This window comes from Tiliqua scincoides, chromosome 8, assembly GCF_035046505.1.
Source record: "Tiliqua scincoides isolate rTilSci1 chromosome 8, rTilSci1.hap2, whole genome shotgun sequence".
NCBI lineage: Eukaryota > Metazoa > Chordata > Lepidosauria > Squamata > Scincidae > Tiliqua > Tiliqua scincoides.
Window position 1 is genome coordinate 9,464,173 of NC_089828.1, and position 18,446 is coordinate 9,482,618.

The 18,446-nt window shown below is 55.7% G+C and overlaps 1 protein-coding gene across 2 annotated transcripts; it reads right to left on the minus strand.

Moving 5' to 3' along the window:
* Positions 1 to 953: 953 nt before the first annotated feature.
* On the minus strand, positions 954 to 15,905 carry MAN2A2 (mannosidase alpha class 2A member 2). Of its 2 annotated transcripts, XM_066635687.1 has the most exons (23): positions 15,626 to 15,905; positions 15,282 to 15,539; positions 15,006 to 15,150; positions 12,808 to 12,979; positions 11,337 to 11,464; positions 8,896 to 9,069; positions 8,316 to 8,502; positions 7,875 to 8,052; positions 7,461 to 7,663; positions 7,190 to 7,372; positions 6,824 to 6,938; positions 6,640 to 6,707; positions 6,273 to 6,438; positions 5,824 to 6,060; positions 5,617 to 5,739; positions 5,150 to 5,264; positions 4,919 to 5,052; positions 4,684 to 4,825; positions 4,349 to 4,482; positions 2,582 to 2,659; positions 2,186 to 2,380; positions 1,886 to 1,996; positions 954 to 1,656 (listed from the first exon to the last, which is right to left on the minus strand). In XM_066635687.1, exons 1-23 carry the CDS (start codon positions 15,764 to 15,766, stop codon positions 1,501 to 1,503), a joined length of 3,543 nt encoding a protein of 1,180 aa, XP_066491784.1. In that variant the 5' UTR covers positions 15,767 to 15,905; the 3' UTR covers positions 954 to 1,500. The 2 variants fall into 2 exon arrangements, with proteins under 2 accessions (XP_066491784.1, XP_066491783.1); XM_066635686.1 differs by lacking the exon at positions 2,582 to 2,659 and having other exon boundaries at positions 15,626 to 15,903.
* Between the last annotated feature and the right edge of the window lie 2,541 nt (positions 15,906 to 18,446).

Here is an 18,446-nt window from a genome sequence, read left to right on the forward strand (position 1 = left end):
ATGGGTGGAGCAGTGCCTTCCTTTTTACCTGCACCTGCACCTTGCAGGTCATGGCAAAAGCAGGAGACAGGCAACACATGCAGTAACAGGCGGAAAGGGATGCTCCCAGCCTGGGGAGTTCTAGAGGCCTGGTATGTTGATGTAGATCCCCATGGCAACCAGAGGCACCCTAGAGGCAGGTGCTAGCAGAAGGGGAGGACTGGTTACTGCAATCATCAGCAAGGACAGCGCTCTTGGGAGCTGCATTCCCCAATCTTTGCCCCTTCTCAGGGCCAATGACACAAAGGGCCCACACCAGGCCCTGGGTCCCCAGAGTGTCACCTCAGGCCTTGATCTTGGCCAGGCAAGATGTGGCACAAACGTCCGGATGGTAGGCCTGGCCTTGACTTGGAAAAGCTAGGAGTGGTCCACCCTCTGGCACCCCCACCTACCATGAATGTGCCAGCCACAGCCTGCCTGAGAAACTAGAAGCAGGAAAGTCAAGCTCAAACCAACATCAAGCATTCTGCAAGCAGGCATTTCTGCTCTTCCTGAGGCCAGACCCAGGAGAGCAGAGAAAGGGAGCAAGTGGCACACTGTCCAACACACCTCCCTTTGCCTCAACACGTCCTGCTGGCTGCCAGCTTGGTTTGGCCCAGTAAGAGGAGCTGGGGGCTGGCTGCCAGCTCAAGCTCTGCTGGATCAATTTCGGGGACTCGGCGCTTGCCTGTCTGAGAGGGAGGGAACAGTCAGTGGTCTCCTGCTGCATGATGACTAATGCTGCCTGCTTGCTCCCTTGCTGCTTGCATGCCCTTTTTGCTGGGTTTTGTGCAGGCCCCCAAGAGGACGCCATGGCCTTTGGCTTCTCTAGAAGTCTACAAGCTCTGTAGCCCCCCGGCACAGCTTCCTCTTGCTCCCTCCATCCCTGCCCCAGCTGAGTTCAGTACAGCTCAACACACACCTCGAGCCAAGTGTTTCCCAAAAAGGAGACTTGTTTCTCAAAGCTTGCTCCAAATTCCAGGAAGCTCAGTTTCATCTCCATCCAGTGTTTGCTACATCAAGTCTGGTTTCCTCCTTGTGACACCTCCAAGCTGCAGCTCACCCCCCAGGAGAGGCAGGAACACCCTGGCTCTGACCTGAGAGCACAGGGGAGAAGAGAGCCCTAAGGTCCTCACAGCAGCAGAGGCAGCAGCATCTCTTCTCTTGGCCACTCCCAGGCTGCCCCACCAGCAACCAGGACCAAGCTGGTGAGGATGCAGGGGCACCTCTCCAAGTGCCAGCCATGTGGGTCTGACTCCCAACACAAGCAGCTCCCCATCTCAGTCCTGCCAACACACTCTTGCATTGCATACACCATGTCAGGGCAGTTCCAGTGAGGCTCAGTGCTCTCCTAGCACCCTGGCATAGAGCCACTTCTCCCAGGGAAGAGCCATAATGTGGGCTGGCCAGAAGAAATGAAGGCAGCCCATCCAGTTCCTGCAACACGGGGCCAGTCAGTTCAGTCCGGACAACTGAGTCGTGCTATCCAAGACGAAGGCGGAAAGTGGCGACCTCCATGGGGTCCAAGTGAACGATGGTGCTGTTGGGGAAGGAGGTGGCCAGCGGGTACATCAATGTCAAAGAAGAGGGCTGCAAGGATACCAATTCGAGGCCCTGGAAGAGGCTCCCAAGAGGCAGCTGGGGGAACAGAGTCAGCTGGTCATGGCAGAGGCAACAACCGAGCAGGTGTGTGAATGACGGGGCTCCACCAGGCCCTCCACCACCACCACCACCACCCACGGAACTCCACAGGCAGCAGAAGCCTGGTAACAGTGACACTCAGGCATTGAAAGAGCCCCTTCCCCAGCAAGACACCTGGGGAGGAGAGGCCCAGCTAGCCAGTCTTCCTGCGATTCTGCACACCTACCAAGCCCTGCGTGGTTGTGCAGTTGAAGCCCAGGTTCCTCGCTTCCAGACCGCAGTCGAAGCCCTTGCGGTGCAGGATCAACGCCATCTCGGTCGAGGGCAGTGACTCATCCTGGAGAGAGGCAGGTGTGTCTCCATCACCAACGGCAATAGCTTCTTTGGCATAGCTGCACCCCCAGTCCAGGTCAGCCAAGAGGACCAGGCTGGCAGCACGGCACGGCTGACCCAGGAGGGAGGGGTGGTGGGGGGCTGAGCCCCACCAAGGGCAAGAGTGGTGATCCTTGGCTCTGACAGAACTCACCTCCCCTTGCAACGTGCGCAAGTTCAGAAAGTGGAGGTCACAGGGCACAGTGGTCGCAAGGGGCAGGAAGGACCGGAGAGCTGGAGGTGGAGGCTTCTCCTGGGCAACAGGCATCACCAGCACCTCTGTGTTCAGGTGCATAGAAGTCATGTGACTTAGGAGAGACGGGAAGCTCACTGGCTGACTGTCCAGGGCCTGCAGGGATGAGGAGGGAGGGAGGAGTCCAGGTGGTGGTGGCAGCCTGCAGCAGGCTACGGCAACATGCAGCAATCCCCACCGTCTAAGCTATGGCCACTGAACTACTTGCTGGGCTCAAACACACGCACACACAGGGCAGACAGGCAAGGCCTGGCTATGCTACCACCAGCTAGAGCACGAGACAGTGCTGGGTTTTACCTCTCGGCCTTTAGCCTTGCTGCTGGGAAAGACCAAGTCTTTAAACACGGAGGCCAGCTTGGAAAAGAAGCCGGAGCTCTGGGGGGGTGGGGGTGGGAGTGGAAGGGGTCAGGGAAAGGGGCGGCAAGAACAGCCACATTACAAGGGTGAAACCAGCCCAGGGGCCAACCCACTTACCCTGGTGGCTCTGGCTTAGACTACCGGTTGCCCTCCGCGCCTTGGAGGGGTCAAAGACAGGGGCCACTTGCCTGCGTGCATCTCTTTGAGCCTTTACGGCTCGGATCCGGGGTATTTGAGGGACCGCCTCCTTCCCTACAATCCTGCCTGTGCTCTTAGATCATCTGGGGGAGGCCCTTTTGACTGTGCCGCCGCTAAGAGATGTGAGATGGGCAGCGGCCAGGAAGAGGGCCTTCTCGGTGGTGGCCCCCAAACTGTGGAATACTCTCCCCTTAGAACTGAGAACTGCTCCCTCGTTGCTAACGTTTCGGCGTGGACTGAAGACCTTTTTATTTCAAAAAGCGTTTAATTGTTGACAGGCTGGCTGGCTGGCGTTCTTGCTTCTTGCTTTTTATATGAAAATCCACGGGGTTTGTTTGTTTCTAGATTTTCTAATTATTGTAAATTGTTTTTTAATGATTGTTTTTAATGTTGTATTTTTTAAAGTGTTTGTAAGCCGCCTTGTGTGCCCGTTGGGCAAAAAGGCGGGGTATAAATTAATAAAATAATAATAATAATTTGTGCCATTCACAGAAAGCTCCCTTTTGCCTTCCAATCTGCCTGCCTGGAGAGTGGGGGGGGTCACTCTCCAGGACCCTTAGGAAAACCTCGGCTTCTTGTGGCTGCTCACTCTACCTTCAGCACCTCTTTCCTGCCTGGTCGATGCAGCACATCCCAAGACAGACCTTTGAGCCCCCAACATTTTTTCCCCTGGGGAAACGAAGGATCATCTCTCCCCCCTGTCTTTTTGCCAGTCCCCAGTGGCCAGAATGGTTTCTCTCTTCTTCCCCAACGCTTCTACCCACTGCAGTTCCGTCGTTCCAAAATCACATTTGCTAAGGGAATCTTGCCCAGAAGATGAACCACAGACTCTTCTCTGGTGGAGCTCAGCAGTTCAAACAAAGGGCGGACCCTGCCTCCATGAGCTGTGGCCTGGCAGAAGAGCAGCTGGAATAGATTCCTGGGGTGCTGGTTTTCAAGGGGGCGAGGACAGAACCATGTGGCAAGTCCCAGCATGAAGGGACCAAAGCTGGGACTCTGGGCCAGCTCACATGCCCCTCATCTGGGAGAGACAATGGAGGGGAGGAAGCCCAGCCTCCTTGGAGGATTCCAGTAGGCACTGCAGTGGCTTCCCAGAGAACAAGCAGAAGATGCTTCTTTCATGGCACGTGCTTACTTGCAGCAGGCAAGGCCAGAGGGCCGATGCCCAGGAGCTGCTTGTGTCCCTCTTTCAATGTGGGGTCTGGCCTGGGAAGGCTCACACCAAAGGCCTTCCAAACTTCCTAGAGCATTTCAACCTCCCTCTGCATATGCAACAACCCAAGAGCCAAAGGGGGTGTGTGTATCAGAGCCCCCCACGATGCAATGGCTTCCAGCCCTCAGTGCTGCATGGGCCCCTCCATTCAGAGGCAGTGCACCTCCAAATGCCACTTGCTGGGAGGGGCCTGCTGCCTTTGTGCCCTGCTTGCAGGCCTCCTGCTAGAGTATCCAGGCTGGCCATGGATGGACCCACCTTAGCCTGACCCCTCCACCTCCTCTCTGTGCTCGCACCTTGTCAGCAGTGCTGCGGCGTTCCAGCAGGAGGCGGAAGCGGTTGCAGGTCCGCTTGTTGTCCTTCAGACCCTGTCCCAGGCCACGGTTGTCGTCCTGCATGAGGCGTCTGTCTAGAATAACCTCCAGTTGGCCTGCAAGTGGGGGGGGGAGCACAAATATGCCCCTTAAAATGGCCAGACGCTGCCCAGCCCAAAGTCAGAGGTTCCCGCCAGCACAGTTGTTTGAGGAGGACCAGGCCACGTCCCACAGGCTCCATCTCAGTGGCCCTCTGAGCTCTCCTGGGAATGGACCTGATTCCCAGAACAGCCAAGAGCCCAGCCTGGCCCACTCACCGCTGTTGAGGCTGGAGGCACCCAAGGCCTGGGCAGTGTGCAGGGTCAGGCGGTGCTGCTTATCCTGGATGTAGGCCATGACTGGCATGGGGTAGAAGTTGGCTTGGAGTGGAAGCTTCTTCAGATATTGCCGGGGCTGAATCTACCAGGAGAGAAGAGCCAGAGAGAGGCCTGCTGGCCAGGGTGGCAACTGAACTAGCTGGGGTACACAGGTGGAGCCTCTCTTCCTTCCTACCTGGAAGCCATTCAGGTCAGTGAAGAAAGTGCCCTGGCTCTCAATGTCTGTGCTGAACCGCAGGGCAAGCTCCTTGTTGACGTGATCTCGGATGTCCACCAGGCAAGAGACTTCCAGGGACAGCCCATCCACACCTGGGCCAAACAAGGCAAGAATGGCTGAGAAACAAGCTCACCCACCCACCCAGCAACCCCCACTTCTGACACTCAGCACAGTGATGAGGGTCTCTACCTGGCACATTGTAGAGTCGGACCACCTCCTGGACGTGCTGGTAGTAAACAGCCACCTCTGAGAAGAAGGGTCCCTCCGTCACCCGAACAACAGGCGGGTCCTTGGGGACATAGGGCTGCAAGAAAGAGGGGCAGGTTCTACTTCTGGGGAAACAGGACATTTAATTTCTTCTTACCACCATTTCCAGCTTGCCTTTCCAGGAGTTCTAAGGAGACATCACTGTAAAACAGTGACACAAAACAAAAGCTATTTTGACCCTGTAACAACAGAAAAAGCCAAGTGGGTGAGATCCCACTGGAAAGAGACAAAAACCCAACCCTCTGAGCTCCCCAGGCAGGGAAGAATCACTGCCTGGGTGGGGAGCACCAACATCCAGCCTGCACCCAGGCAGGAGCATTCCTTTCCCTCCCTCCCAGCCAGCAAAAGTGTCCAGACTCCTGCTGCCAGTAAGGCAGTGATGGCCAGACCTTGGCTTCCCCATCTGGCAGAAAGAGGTAAGCGCCACTCTTGTCTTTAGTGCTGCGGGTCCCGTAGACAAGGAACTGGCGACTTAGCCTCTGCTCTTGTTCATCGCCAGCACGAGCCAGACTCTGCCAGGAAACAAATTGTGCCGGTCAGCCAGGGAATGCCCAGGGGGGCCCAGCATCCCCACCACTTAGGGCACCCATGCTCACCCAGAGCGACCCGCTGGATCCAGAGAAGCAAGCCCGCAGGTGCTGATTCTCCAGGCAAAAGTCTTCTGAGGCAGTGGGGAGGATGCGCACTGGGAAGGCCTCGTGTTTGTGTACAGGGAGGTCCCGGCCATGCAGGAAAAGGCGCACAGAGGACTTGAGTGTGTTGTGGCTGTCAAAACACTTGCTCAGCTGCAGGATGCTGAGGCCCAGTGCTGGCAGGCGCATCATGACTGACACCTGCCAATCAGAGCAAAAACAAGGTCAGCAGTTCCCATGGCTCCAGGGGACACACACATGTTGTGCATGCCCCAAAGGGCAGACCATGCTTGGCAGGTGGGCAGCACAGCCCTTGTGCTCTGTGGAGGCGAGGAGTGTGACAGGCAGAGGGAAGTACACTCATAGCCATTGGGGGCAGTCTCTCAATCAGCCCCCCACCACTGCCCACCTACCTGGTAGATATCAGGGGCCGTGTCTGTTGCAGAGTTCCACTGGGCACTGAGCTGCACAGCCAGGGGCTGCCCCTCCTCGTTGAGGACACAGATACGAGGGGTGTTCACGAGTAGTGACACGATGCTCAGGCGCTCCTGATCCAGTGGGTTGAACACCACCACAAACCTGCAAGGCCAGCAGAGTGGAGGGGGACCACACTGTCCTTGGGACTCAGCATGAGTCCAAGCACCGCACCCTCAGCGAGACAGTCTCCAGCCACTCCCAGGATCAGGAGGAGAGGTGCTTTCTCCCCAGCACGACCCCCCCACACAGGCCAAATGTCCCTCCCTGTGTCCCACATGGCTCCCAAGGACAGGCCTTTCCCACCTGGGTGCAGCATCCAGCTTGATGACGGTTTTCTCTGGCAGAGAGTCCTGATTGAGGCGTGTCTCATCCTGGAAAAGAGAAGCAGGCTCAGGGGCCATGCCACAGAGACCAGGCACACCCCCCGGTCTTTGCACATCTGTTCCTCCAGACATGGGGGGGGCAGGACAGGCAGAGCAGGGCTCACTGTGCCAAGGAAGGGTGTGGCTGGGTCGTAGTGGAAGGCCTCCTTGTCCCCAAGGACCAGGTAGTGAGCAGCATTGATGATGACCTGCTTCAGGTTCGCCAGGGAGTGAAGCAGCCTGCACAGGGTAAAACAAGTGGCAGTGAGGCACAGGGGGGTGCTGGAGGGGGCCCATCTCTCTCAGTACCATGTCACCCAACTGGTAGCAGCTTTCTTTCCCAGGTCTGCCTTGGCATACTGCCAGGGAGGCAACCTGCTGGGACCGTCTGCCTGCCACACATGGGGCCCAGGTGGGGCCGCTCCTCCTGCCTGGTTCCCTTCCCCTTCCTGCTACTCTGCTTGTCAGCCTTGCGCAGGCCAGACATGTACCTGACTCCGTAGTCCACCACCACAGCTTCCTTGGCCGTGCCAGTGATGGCATCATGATGCTGAAAGAGCCCCAGGTTGCGCCGGGCATCAGTGAGCATGGCATAGTCTGAGAGGGGGTACTTGCTGTCCATGCCAGCACGGCGAGCATGACTCAGAGCCAAGCTGTACAAGATCTCTGCACCCCTAGGGCACAGAGGAGGGTGTAGTCAGTCCCCTGGACACCCTGGTGGCCAGTGAACCCCCTCTCCCCCCAACCAGCCTCAGCACTCACCGGAGGTGAGCCTCCAGTACGCGACCCATGCTCTTGTAGAAGGGCCGAGAGGTGTAATAGCCCGTCCAGTAGTGGTCCTCTCGGTCCGCATAGGAGAAAAAATCCCCACTGACCACTGGGAAGCCAGGTGGACGCATGCCTGGCACAACACCCATCTGCTTGTACAGGGCATCAAAGTAATCCGAAAGCGTCCCAAATTGCGCCTGTGGGAGAGCCACAAGTGGCAAGATGACCCTCAACCACACATCCAGGGGCACCAGGGGAGAGCAGGAGACTAACATGTCCTGAGCAGGGGCAGGTGCCCTCTCCTTCCCAGGGAGGAGAGACACCGTGGGCCCACTTCTATCCTGGATGCATTCCTCCCCTGCCCACCAGCCACCCTCTATTTTCTCCTGCAAGGCAAGCCAGCTGTACCTGGACATGTAACTCCGAGTGGTCATTGAGGAAGTCAAAGAGGCGCTGGTAGTTGAGGAACTGGGCATCCCACTCCTGTGGCTTGTCGTAGCGGAAGTCATCTCCCAGGGGCACCAGCAGCACCTTGCTGCGATACAGCTTGGACTTCTTCCTGTACTGGTCAAGCAGGAGCTGGGCCCTGGGGAGAGTCCGCAGTCAGAAGGGGGGACCCGCACTGCTTGCCAAACGCCATAGCAGGGCCAGAGAGCAGCCCCAAGGCAGTGCCAAGAAGGGAGAAGTCACCAAAAATGTCCACGGAGAACTCTGTAGATCGACAGCTTACTTGGAGGAGAAGGGAGGGATGCTGGGTGGCAGACGAGGTCAGAGGATTCCCAAGGGCCAGGCGGTTCCCCGAGGGCATGGAGCAGACAGCTGCACCCCTTCTCCCAGCAGGTCACTCACCGCTCAGCCACGTTGGTGCTGGTGATGGCCTTGGGTGGCACCTTCCAGGGACAGTTGATGCGCCCTCCAGGCAGGCGCTTGAAGTCAAACTGGCAGCAGATCTTGGGGTCAGGGCCACAAGTGTGAGGCACATCATAACTATAGAAGGGCATCATGTGGCAGAGAATGTCCGTGCTGGAGTCAGGATCTGGGGAGGCCAAAGTCAGAGTCAGGAGGAAACCTGGCCAAGCCTAATTTCCACAGGTGCAGGTGCCTGGACCCTGACGCACAAAGGCACAGAAGAAGAGGAGAAGAGCACCACATGATGGGAACACAGTGCAAGGAGCTCCAGGAGGCGCACACAAGTGAGCCACACCACATTCTGCAGAGGAAAGTTGGCGCAACCCTGAGGGCACAGCCACGTGCCTGAAGAGACAACCTCTGGATCTCCAGGGTGGCCACAACAGGGTCCAAACTGGAGAGCCAGCTGATGCATTCTCCACAAAGCACAGGTGCCTCTACAAGGCCAGTGAGGGGGGTCAGGGTGCCAGCTCCCTGGGTTGCTCCCACTGCTACAGCCACCACAAGCCTTCCCCCTCACCCCAGCTTTGCCTCCACATGAACTCCAGGTTCTGGGTAGCAGCAAAATGCTTCTTGATGGCATAGTGGACACGCTGGATGAGCATGCTGGTCAGGTTGGCACGACGCAGAAGATAAGGCATGGTGGAGCTGTGCCCAAAGGGATCCACTGCCCAGCCAGAGCGCGGGGTCACCCCTGCAGTACAAGAAGATGAAAACATCAAAGGTCCTGCTGCCCTCCCCCATGGCCAGTTTGCCACCCGCAAGTGACCCTTCCACCTAGCAGGCTTCCTCCCCAGGAACTAATTGCCCTGGCCAAGGCTAAAAGCTACATGATGCTGTCTAATACCCCAGCTGACAGCTACTCTCTGCGGGAGAGATCTATTTTTAAACAAGTTCTCGCTTACAAAGGTCAAACACCTGTCAAGCAAATGGGCAGTCCACTTCTAGACTACAGAAACACAGTTCTGGGCATTACAAGATATGAGGTATATACCCTTGGATGCTGGTGCCATGAGAAGCCAGGGCTGTTCGCCCAGTGAGGAACACTGTTTCCTCTGGCTCCGCAACATTTCCTTTGGATCCCTCCCATGTTCAGACTAAAGCTGGAGGTGAGGGGAGGCCTCTGACTCTTGAACCCACTTCTGGTGGGGGAGCTGGTCTCCCCTGCCAGACAAAGACTCTTGATGGAAACATGCCTCAGTAAGGCATGCTGAGGAGGAGGTAGCGAATTTCCTATGCTTCAGAAGCTCTCCACACTGGAGAGTTCGGGTCAAGGAGAACCCTGTTTGGGAAGGAAACCTGAAATTTTTCTTGTGCTTCCAACCAGCCAGTTTCCAAAATAGGTAAGAGCCCTCACAACCGCTGCCCCAGGAGGTGCTGGCATCACCATGCCAGGCCCTCCTCCTAGGTGAGAAGCAGTCACTTTGAAGTTGGGCCATGCCTGCAACACATCACTTCCTGGGGAGAGCAGTGCACATCCCAGGGAAAGTAAAAAACGTCAAAAGAGCCCCACTGGATCAGGCCAAAGGCCCATCTAGTCCAGCTTCCTGTATCTCACAGTGGTCCACCAAATGCTTCAGGGAGCACATAAGACAGCAGACACAACCTGTGGCCTGGTGTCCTCCCCTGCATATGGCAATCAGAGGCAACCTACCTCTAAAACCAGAAGCTTGCATATACCTACCATGACTTGTAACCTGCGATAAACTTTCCTCCAGAAATTTGTCCAGTCCCCTCTTAAAGGCATCTAGGCAAGATGCCATCACTACTTCCTGTGGCAAGAAGTTCCACAGACTAATTACATGCTGGGTAAAGAAATATTTTCTTTTGTCTGTCCTAACTTTCCCAGCACTCAACATTGGTGTATGTTCCCTGCTTCTAGTGTTATGTGAGAGGGAAAAGAGTGTCTCTCTACCCACTCTATCCATCCCCTGCATACATTTCAAAAAGGATATTTTGGTTGCTCTCTTTTGCACCTTTTCCATTTCCACAATATCCTTTTTGAAATGTAGTGACCAGAACTGGCCGCAATACAATAGATGCCACTCAGATGCTGCACTGATGTGGCAGGGATGCCAGCAAGACTCAGGCCAGGATCGCACCGCAGGACAACAGCAAGCTAAGAGGAGTCACCTCCTCCTCCACCTTCTGGCCTCTTACTTCAATTGGTTATTTTGGTTATTGTTTTGGATTATTTTATCATTTTTCTTTGCCATGATGTTGACTGTTGTATTATTGTATCTCTGTTAGCTGGTTGGGGGGCCTCCTTAGAGGCAGAAAGGCTGGGTAGAAATTGCCAGGGAGTTGGGCAGATGGCGTGAAAAAACGTATCATCAAATGATAGCCCCAGAGGCGCTTCCTAGGTTCAAAGGTGCCCTCTCTGCAGCTGGCAGAGAACCAGGGCCCGCTGCTAGCCAACACAAGTGCTCTCTGAAACAGGGGTAAGTGATGCTCGTAGTCGGGATGGGGGGTAGACACAACAGCCTTTCCCTTGTAAAGTGACTCCTGGATTGAAAAAACAACCAGGGAATGTGTGAACTTGACAGTCCGATTCTTCGCACATTTCCAGGGGCACATGTCCATGTCCTGCTGAGTTCAGTGGGGCTCAAGCCCAAGGACATCTGCACAGGATCATTGTCTTTGCACACTTAACTGGGTGTAAGCCCCACCACATGTTGGGTCTGCACAGAAGCAGGTGGTTGGTCAGCGCAAGGCAAAAAGTATCAGATAAAATTCCTGGACATAAATTAATGCACGCTTATATATAAAAATATGTATGTTCTAAAGTCACAGAGCGGCTAAAGGTCACCACCCATGTCTGCCCACCCTGAGGGCCTTGCCGCTCCCATCGTGTTCCCAACCTCCACCCCCGCACCCCTCTATGCATCTGCCTAGGAGCTCAGGATCAGGCACTCGTCCACGCAGTCTGCAGCCCTGCCCACTCCAGCTGGCAGCACTCACCAATGTTCTTTTCCAGCCACTGGTGCCCCTCAATGAGCTGGTCAATCATAGCGAAGTAGTGGGAATTGGCTTCATCCGGCATCACCCAGCCTCCCGTGGCCATCTCAAGCTGCCCGTTGCCAACCAGCCTGCGGACAAGGGCTCGATGTCAGTCGCCACTGGGGCTCAAGCCCAGGTCCAAGACCACCTCCACGGCGCATGAAAGGTCCCAGGTTTGGCCCCCACCCTCTCTAGGGAGGGAGGACAAGGCAGTCACTTGCAATCCTGGAGAATCACTGCCAGCAGCAACTGCTGCTGGCCACCAGGGCACCCAGTACCAAGCCAGGAGGACCCACTGCAGTTGCACAGAGTGTCACTCCAACCCTGCCTCTTAGCCTGGAAGGTGTCCTGCTTCAGGTGTATCTCAGGGGTCTCCAAACTATGGCCCAGGGGCCACATTCAGCCTGCAACTACATAAAATTTTTTTCCTAACCATGGGGTCAGAGATGCACTTCTGTCCACCACACTCCTTTCCATATGGCCAGAATGGTGTCAGCTGGACTAACTTTCGTTTTCATTCACCTGGGCCATATGCTTTATGATCCTCAAAACATAATTATTCAGCGTTACCCTCACCCGATAAAATAAATCGGGTTTCTGCATGTAGACTTTTCAACAATGCCATAAAACAATCATGGTGAGGAAATAGCATCACTTTTGCACACACATAAACAAATCATAACAAACCAGGGTTCTGCAACGGATTGGGCAGAGACAGTGTGCCCAACCCCTGCCCTACATGATTTTTTTCTGTTTACAAAAACATAAAATATACGATCTGGCCCTTGTACTGAAAAGTTTGGAGACCCATGAAGAAGTCTTGACAATTTGCCTGGCCATCTCTGACCGTGTGTTCTCGACAGCCTCCGTTTGTGTCCTTTTGTCATCTGCTGGCACTTCTGTAGCTGGCGTTTGTGTTCCTTTCTGTCCTCATTCAAGAGCTTCTGAAGGAAGCCGCCTGGCCTCCTCGACTGCCCCAACCCCCCACCCATAAACTGTGCTAGCCACCTCCTGGGCCTGGAAATGCCTTTCCTCCTCAGCAGCACACATTCTTGCTGAGCCCTCTGGCGAGCTCGGGCCCAATGAACTTGTTCTTCTGGTGCCCCCTTCTGACTAGTCCACCCTTTTAGGAAGTCCATAGTGCCTTCACTGGAGCTCCTTGGTAGCTTCCCAATGATATAAGTGCTGAGCTGAACAGCACTATTGTCAGTGTTCCCTCTTGGCTTGACAAGACTTGCATCTCCCTCCAATTCCTGGGCACTACACAGGATGGGGTCCAAGGGCACCTCCCCTCTGGTCAGTCCCAAGACCCAAAGTTCCAGGGCACTGACAGCCATTTAAAGTATCTACCAGGGTTCTCTTCTGGTCCCAACCCAAGCACAAGTCCACCCCGTTTGCAGAAGGAGGGTGCTATGGTCCTCCTTCCCATTACCTGCGAACAGCAGCCCGTTTCTGGGCACTGATGTTGTCCCACCACTTGGAGAAGAAAGAGATCTCAGACCAGATGAAGCGGCGCCGGGGGTCCTCCTGGAGCTTCGCCACCATGCTGTTCAGGATGTGCTGTGTCTGGTCCAGGTAGTACTTGTCAAATGTCTTGATCCAGCCTGGTGGGCAGGTGAAAAGAGGAAGCGTCACCACAGCCCACCCCCACAGTGCACAGTCCTGCCTCTGCAGGAAAAGAGATCTGAGTTGCAGATCTCCTGCCTCTAAAATTCCTTACTACTGGCAGAGCCTCTAGGAGTTTCAGTCAGTCCTCCAGGTGGGCCCAGCGACAAGCAAGAGCACCAAGCTAAACACACCCCAGATGGAGACCCCTTCCGCCCATCTCTGCCTGCCTTCTGGGGTGCCAGCACTGCCCACATGCTGGACAGGGCTTCTGCCCCCTTCTAGCTGGCTGGCCAGCCCCACTCTGGCTCTTTGAAAACAGCCAAAAGGAAGAAGAATGGCAAGAGGGGTGCCCACTCCACCAGCAGCAGGCATGGCCAACCAGGACACTCTGCAGCAGCCACTAAAAAACATGAAAGATGACAAGAAGGACCAAGAATGGGGGGAGCAAAAACTGCCTCTGGCATTTCCATCTTCCTGGTATATGCATGCTGTCCCTCACATGGAACCAAGACTAGTGTGGCATCTCCACAGGAGACAGTAGATGGGGTGTGGAGGCTAAGAAAAGGAGCTACACAGCGAGATTGCCCCAGATCCAGCCACCCCTCTGCCACGAACTACCAGAAGAGGGATCTCAGATAAGCCCCTCCCTCTTGGCCTCAGCTGCAGGGTCAGAACTCCGACTCACCTGACCCACTTGCTGCAAGGACACGGTCAGGATGAGAAGGGTGGGAGTGATTTGCACACTCAAGTAAGCCCCTGTGCAACTAGGAAGACTGGCCACGCTCCTGGGACAGCAACCCACCTCCCACCGCTTTGCCGGCATTTATGTTGCTGGGGGATTTAAATCCTTGTCACTGGGGAACTCCAAAGCCCATGGCTTCCCCGCTTCCTGTTGCGCACTGGAGAAGAGGCAGCAGTGCACGTGCAATGTTCGAACATGTATGTACGTGTAGTATTATTATTACCAGACTAAGTGCCAGTGGGGGGGGGGGAAGCAGTCAACTGGCTGTTGCCACATGGGGATTGGAGCCTTCCCCATATAGCTAAATGTGGAGCATCACTGGCAAGCAGGAGCCAGACTCCTAATAATGGGGGGGGGGCAGAGTTCCCATTCACCAATATCTGTAAACTCCCCATTTTGGACCCTTGAAAAAGTGGTTCAGCAACTGAGCTGGTTTCAAACTCATTTAGATACGTTTCACGCAGAGTAACGTCACATCTATAAGGAAATCGCCAAAATTAAAGCTGCCATCTTTGTAGCCCCTGCACCAAGGGCCAGTATCCACATGAAGCACCCTGGGGCAAAGGACAGCACTCCAGGATGCCACAAGGGCCTGCACCACTGGCACCTGCTCTCTTACTGGATCCTTCACACAACACAACACCTATCCAAGGACCAGGGGAAACTGCAGCAGCTCCTGTGGTGGCACCAGCACCAAGGGGAGCGCCCTCAACAGGTCTTGGTAACAAAGCCTGTAAGTTCCTGTCCTCTTTCAGACAAGTGACTGAATGGCAGCAGGGAGGAACTGCAGAAAAAGGTCCCTCCCAGCAGTCTCCACCATCGACTCCTCCACCCAGAGAGCTCAGGAAGATGTGGGCCAGCCCTTGGCTCTCTTACCCGCCCAAGCCTGCTGCTCACTCTGCCCTTCTTCTCAGAGGGCTCCCTGAAAGCCCTCTAAAGTGCTCTACTGCTTTTCTTCCTTTCTTCCCAAGACTGGCAGCGCTGCCCACTTTTGGTGTTTCAGGTTAGGGGCCACCCAGAGGATCTACATTCCAGCTTGTTCAAGGAAGAAACTTCCCCAAAGTAGCTCCTAGTTCATGTCCGGTTCCCTGCCGAGGAGGGATCTCCTGGCTGCTGGTGGGTGGCAACTGGGAGCACCCACAGTGCAGCCGTTGTGCCTACAGGTGCTGTTGGCTCTGCTGCAGGCCAAGTTCTGTGGACAGCAAAAAGACCAGGCTGCCCATCGCTAGCCTGGCCAGGACTCCTGGCTGTTCAGGCCTCTGGCTGCCCAGCCTGCTCACCTGGGTCATTGTGGGAATGGGGCACCACAAACACCTGCAGCGGCTGCGTATCCCACTCGTGGGGCTCGTAGCTGATGTCGAAGCCCTGCTTCCAGACGCCGCCGTCCTGGTTGTCGTACGGGAGCAACGCAGACACGGCCAGCATCTGGGGAGGGAGGGAGGGGGAGGCTCGCCAGGGACCACTTCCCGGCCTTGGCCGGCGGTCACGGCCCCCAGGCCCACCTCGCGCCCCAGCCCCTCCCCCCGCCCACCCAGCGCCAGCAGCGGCACCGTCACCTGCAGGTCCGCCTCGGGGGCGCCGCCACCCCGCGCGAACCGGCAGTCCTGGGCAGAGACGGAGAAGAAGCCGGGCCTGCTCTCCGGGGGCAGCAGCCAGGAGCCGTTGGGCAGGCGGAAGGGCAGCGGCGCCGGCCGGCCCTCCGCGTGGGCCGTCAGCTCCAGCACCGAGTCCTTGATGTGGCTGATGATCTCGTGGTTCTCCTCCAGGAGCTGCTCCAGCTGCTCGATGCGGTTCTGCAGCACCGAGATCTGGCTCTGCGGGCGGAAGGGGCGCTGAGCGGCCGGCCGACAGGAGCGGAGGGCCCGCGCGGCGCCCCGCAGGCCGCGTCCCCCCCGCTCACCCGCGGGAAGTTGCCGCCGCCGCCGCCGCTCGGGGGCCGGGCGGGGTCGTGCTGCACGCGGTCCAGCATCAGGTACAGCGAGAACACGGCCACGCAGAAGGCCGCCGCGCCGCACACCGTCAGCTGCTTCTTCAGCTTCATGCCGCCGCCGCCGCCGCGGCGCCCCCGCAGCTGCGCGCACGAGGGACGCCGAGCCGGGCAGGGAGGGCCCGCCTCCGGCAGGGCGCGCGACCCCCTTCGCCTCCCGCCGGGCAGGGCGCTGCGGGACGACCCGCTGCGAGCGGCTGACCCGCCGGAAGTGGCGTCACCGGGCAGGACCGTTTTCCCGGGAGCGCGTCCCGCGGACCGTCGTTGGCAAGAGCGGTGGCTCGAAGCCAGGCGCGCGGCGTCCCCGGCTCAGCCACGGACCGCGCAGCGTCGGGAACGGGGTCCGGCCGAGACCGGCTCACGACCCACACTTTGAAAAACGAGGTCTGTGGGCTTCAGGAGGTTCCGCTGAGGGAGTCGGTGGGTGGCCCTCCCGGGGCAGGAACTGCTGGGGCAGGTGGAAGGCGAGGGCCCCGAGGGGCTGTCCGTGGGCTGCGAGGAGCCCAGAAGGATCTCTCCTTACTGGGGGACTGGGCAGCAAAATGGCAGGAAGTGTCAAGTCCTACACATTGCGGCAGAGAGTCCAAACTTCACATAGAGGCTGATGGGTTCTGAGCTGTCTGTGACAGATCAGGAGAGAGATCTTGAGGTGGTGGCGGACAAGTTGATGAAAGTGTCGACCCAATGTGCAGCGGCAGTGAAGAAGGCCAATTCTATGCTGGGGATCATTAGAAAAGGTATTGAGAACAAAACAGCTAATATTACAGGAAGCTGGACTAGATGGACCTTTGGCCTGATCATCTTTTTATGTTCTAATGAGGTGGAGCACCACTCCTTACGGCCTGTCTCAAAAGTTATGGCCAGAAAACAAAAATGCATGGAGTCCTATGGAAAGTGAAACTGAGCCCTATCACGTGTTTACACGTGAGTAGGTGGACTTGCCTTAGTAAATTGGAATGGGCAGGCTGCGAGAAATCCAACAACCCCAGAATGGTTCCAATCCAAGGAATGCAGCCCCCCCCCCCAAAAGGAAGTCCCTCCCTCCAAGCTAATGTATTGAGCCCTCTGGAAAGTGAAACCAAGTGTTTAGTCATGAGTAGGCATTTACTCACAAGTCAGCAAATGTGCTCTGGCTCAGGTCAGGCCAGGCAAAAGGGAATGTGAAACCACCAGAATGGTCCTAATCTGATGGAACTGGAGCTCAACAAATACTCCAGAAGGCAGCCCCCCATAAAAGGAATAAAACAGAGGCTTCAATGGGTAAAGTGAATTTTTTATTTATTTTTTATTTTTTATTTTTGCAAAGCCAGGTGAATCCTGACAGTGATAGGGTTTAAACATAAGAACTTAAATTAAACTGGGCACTGCGTAGGAAATCTTACTGATTTCGGGGGAGGGGGTGATACTTCAGGCAGGCTACAGCAAAAATTCATTTAGTGGAACAGGACTATCCTCCCCTTATTTATTTGTTTTACTTTAATTACACAGGCCTACAAATTTGAGGGTCAGAAAAGTTTTTCCCAAACTTTATGGTGATATGATAAATGGTGATATGGTGATTTTTCCCAAACTTTTTGATATGAATTTGGGGTGCCAATTCAAAAAATGGCATCCATTTTGCCCGATCACGCCTAGTTTTGGAGATATAGTATAGCCATCTTTAGTGAACGGTTCAAGCAGCTTCCTCATGAGAAAGTCATGGGGTAGGCTTCCTCATGAGGAAGCTGCTTGAACCATTCACTAAAGATGGCTATACTATATCTCCAAAACTAGGCGTGATCGGGCAAAATGGATGCCATTTTTTGAATTGGCACCCCAAATATACCCAGGAATTGGTGTAACGTTTAAGGAAGCAAAATGTGTGTTGGCCTGTGTTATTTATAATTATTTTAATTTGCTTGCTGATGTCACTTCTTGCCATGACATCACTTCCAGTGGGCCCTGGACAGATTTACATTCTAAAAAGTGGGTAACAGAAGACTATGGTATCGCACTCTGAATAGTGGTTCTGGAACAGAGTGTCCTCTCCAGCGTGCGAAGCCTGGGTAAAGTAGATATGGAGGATAGACTGTTTCCCATGAGACCACATTAATAATAAAATACTATATATCCATTGATGTGTGATTTCATGCAGAATGCAATGAAACCACGTTGAAATATCTTATGTTGTATCAAAAGGTACAGCCAAAATCCAGGGTGGGTGGGGTGATGCTTCATCACCATGCCCACCACCCAGGATGTTGCCCCATCCACAGCATGGGAGGTGGTCCATCTTGGGGGTGACATGAACCCTAGTGACACCACTGCACCCAGGAACCTCCCTGCTGCCGCTCCAGCATGGAGGGAGATTGGTGGAGGGCTTTATGGTCCCAGAGGAGTTCCCTAGGAGCCTCTGTGCCTTTCTACCCACCCCCTTGTGCTGAGGGTTTCGGCTGCCTTGGCACCTGCTCCTCCAGCCACCTCCGCCCCCACGCTTCTGGCCCGCAGCAGGGGCGTGGAAAGAGGCTCCAGGAGGCACGCTCACTTCAGGCATTTAATAAGAGAGGCCCCTGGGCTTTGGGCTGTCTACTCAGGACAGAGCTTCAAGCTTTGGTGGCCCCCTGCAGGCCACCTCCAGTGTCACATCAAAACATGCCCAAGAACATGAAGGGCAGCCTACAAGAGCCACCCAGGGGGCAGTCTTCACAAAGCACCAGCACACCAGAGTGCCTGCACAGTGGCCGAGGGCGCTCTC

Bases quoted from the DNA above. Each gene is read 5' to 3' on its own strand.
- MAN2A2 (XM_066635687.1), bottom strand. From the start codon at position 15,766: ATGAAGCTGAAGAAGCAGCTGACGGTGTGCGGCGCGGCGGCCTTCTGC. The intron at 9,070-11,336 runs GTGAGTGCTGCC...CTTGTACTGCAG, and splicing joins GTGGCTGGAAAAGAACATTG to GGGTGACCCCGCGCTCTGGC. The intron at 2,660-4,348 runs GTGCGAGCACAG...CCACCCCCCCAG, and splicing joins GCCGCAGCACTGCTGACAAG to AGCTCCGGCTTCTTTTCCAA.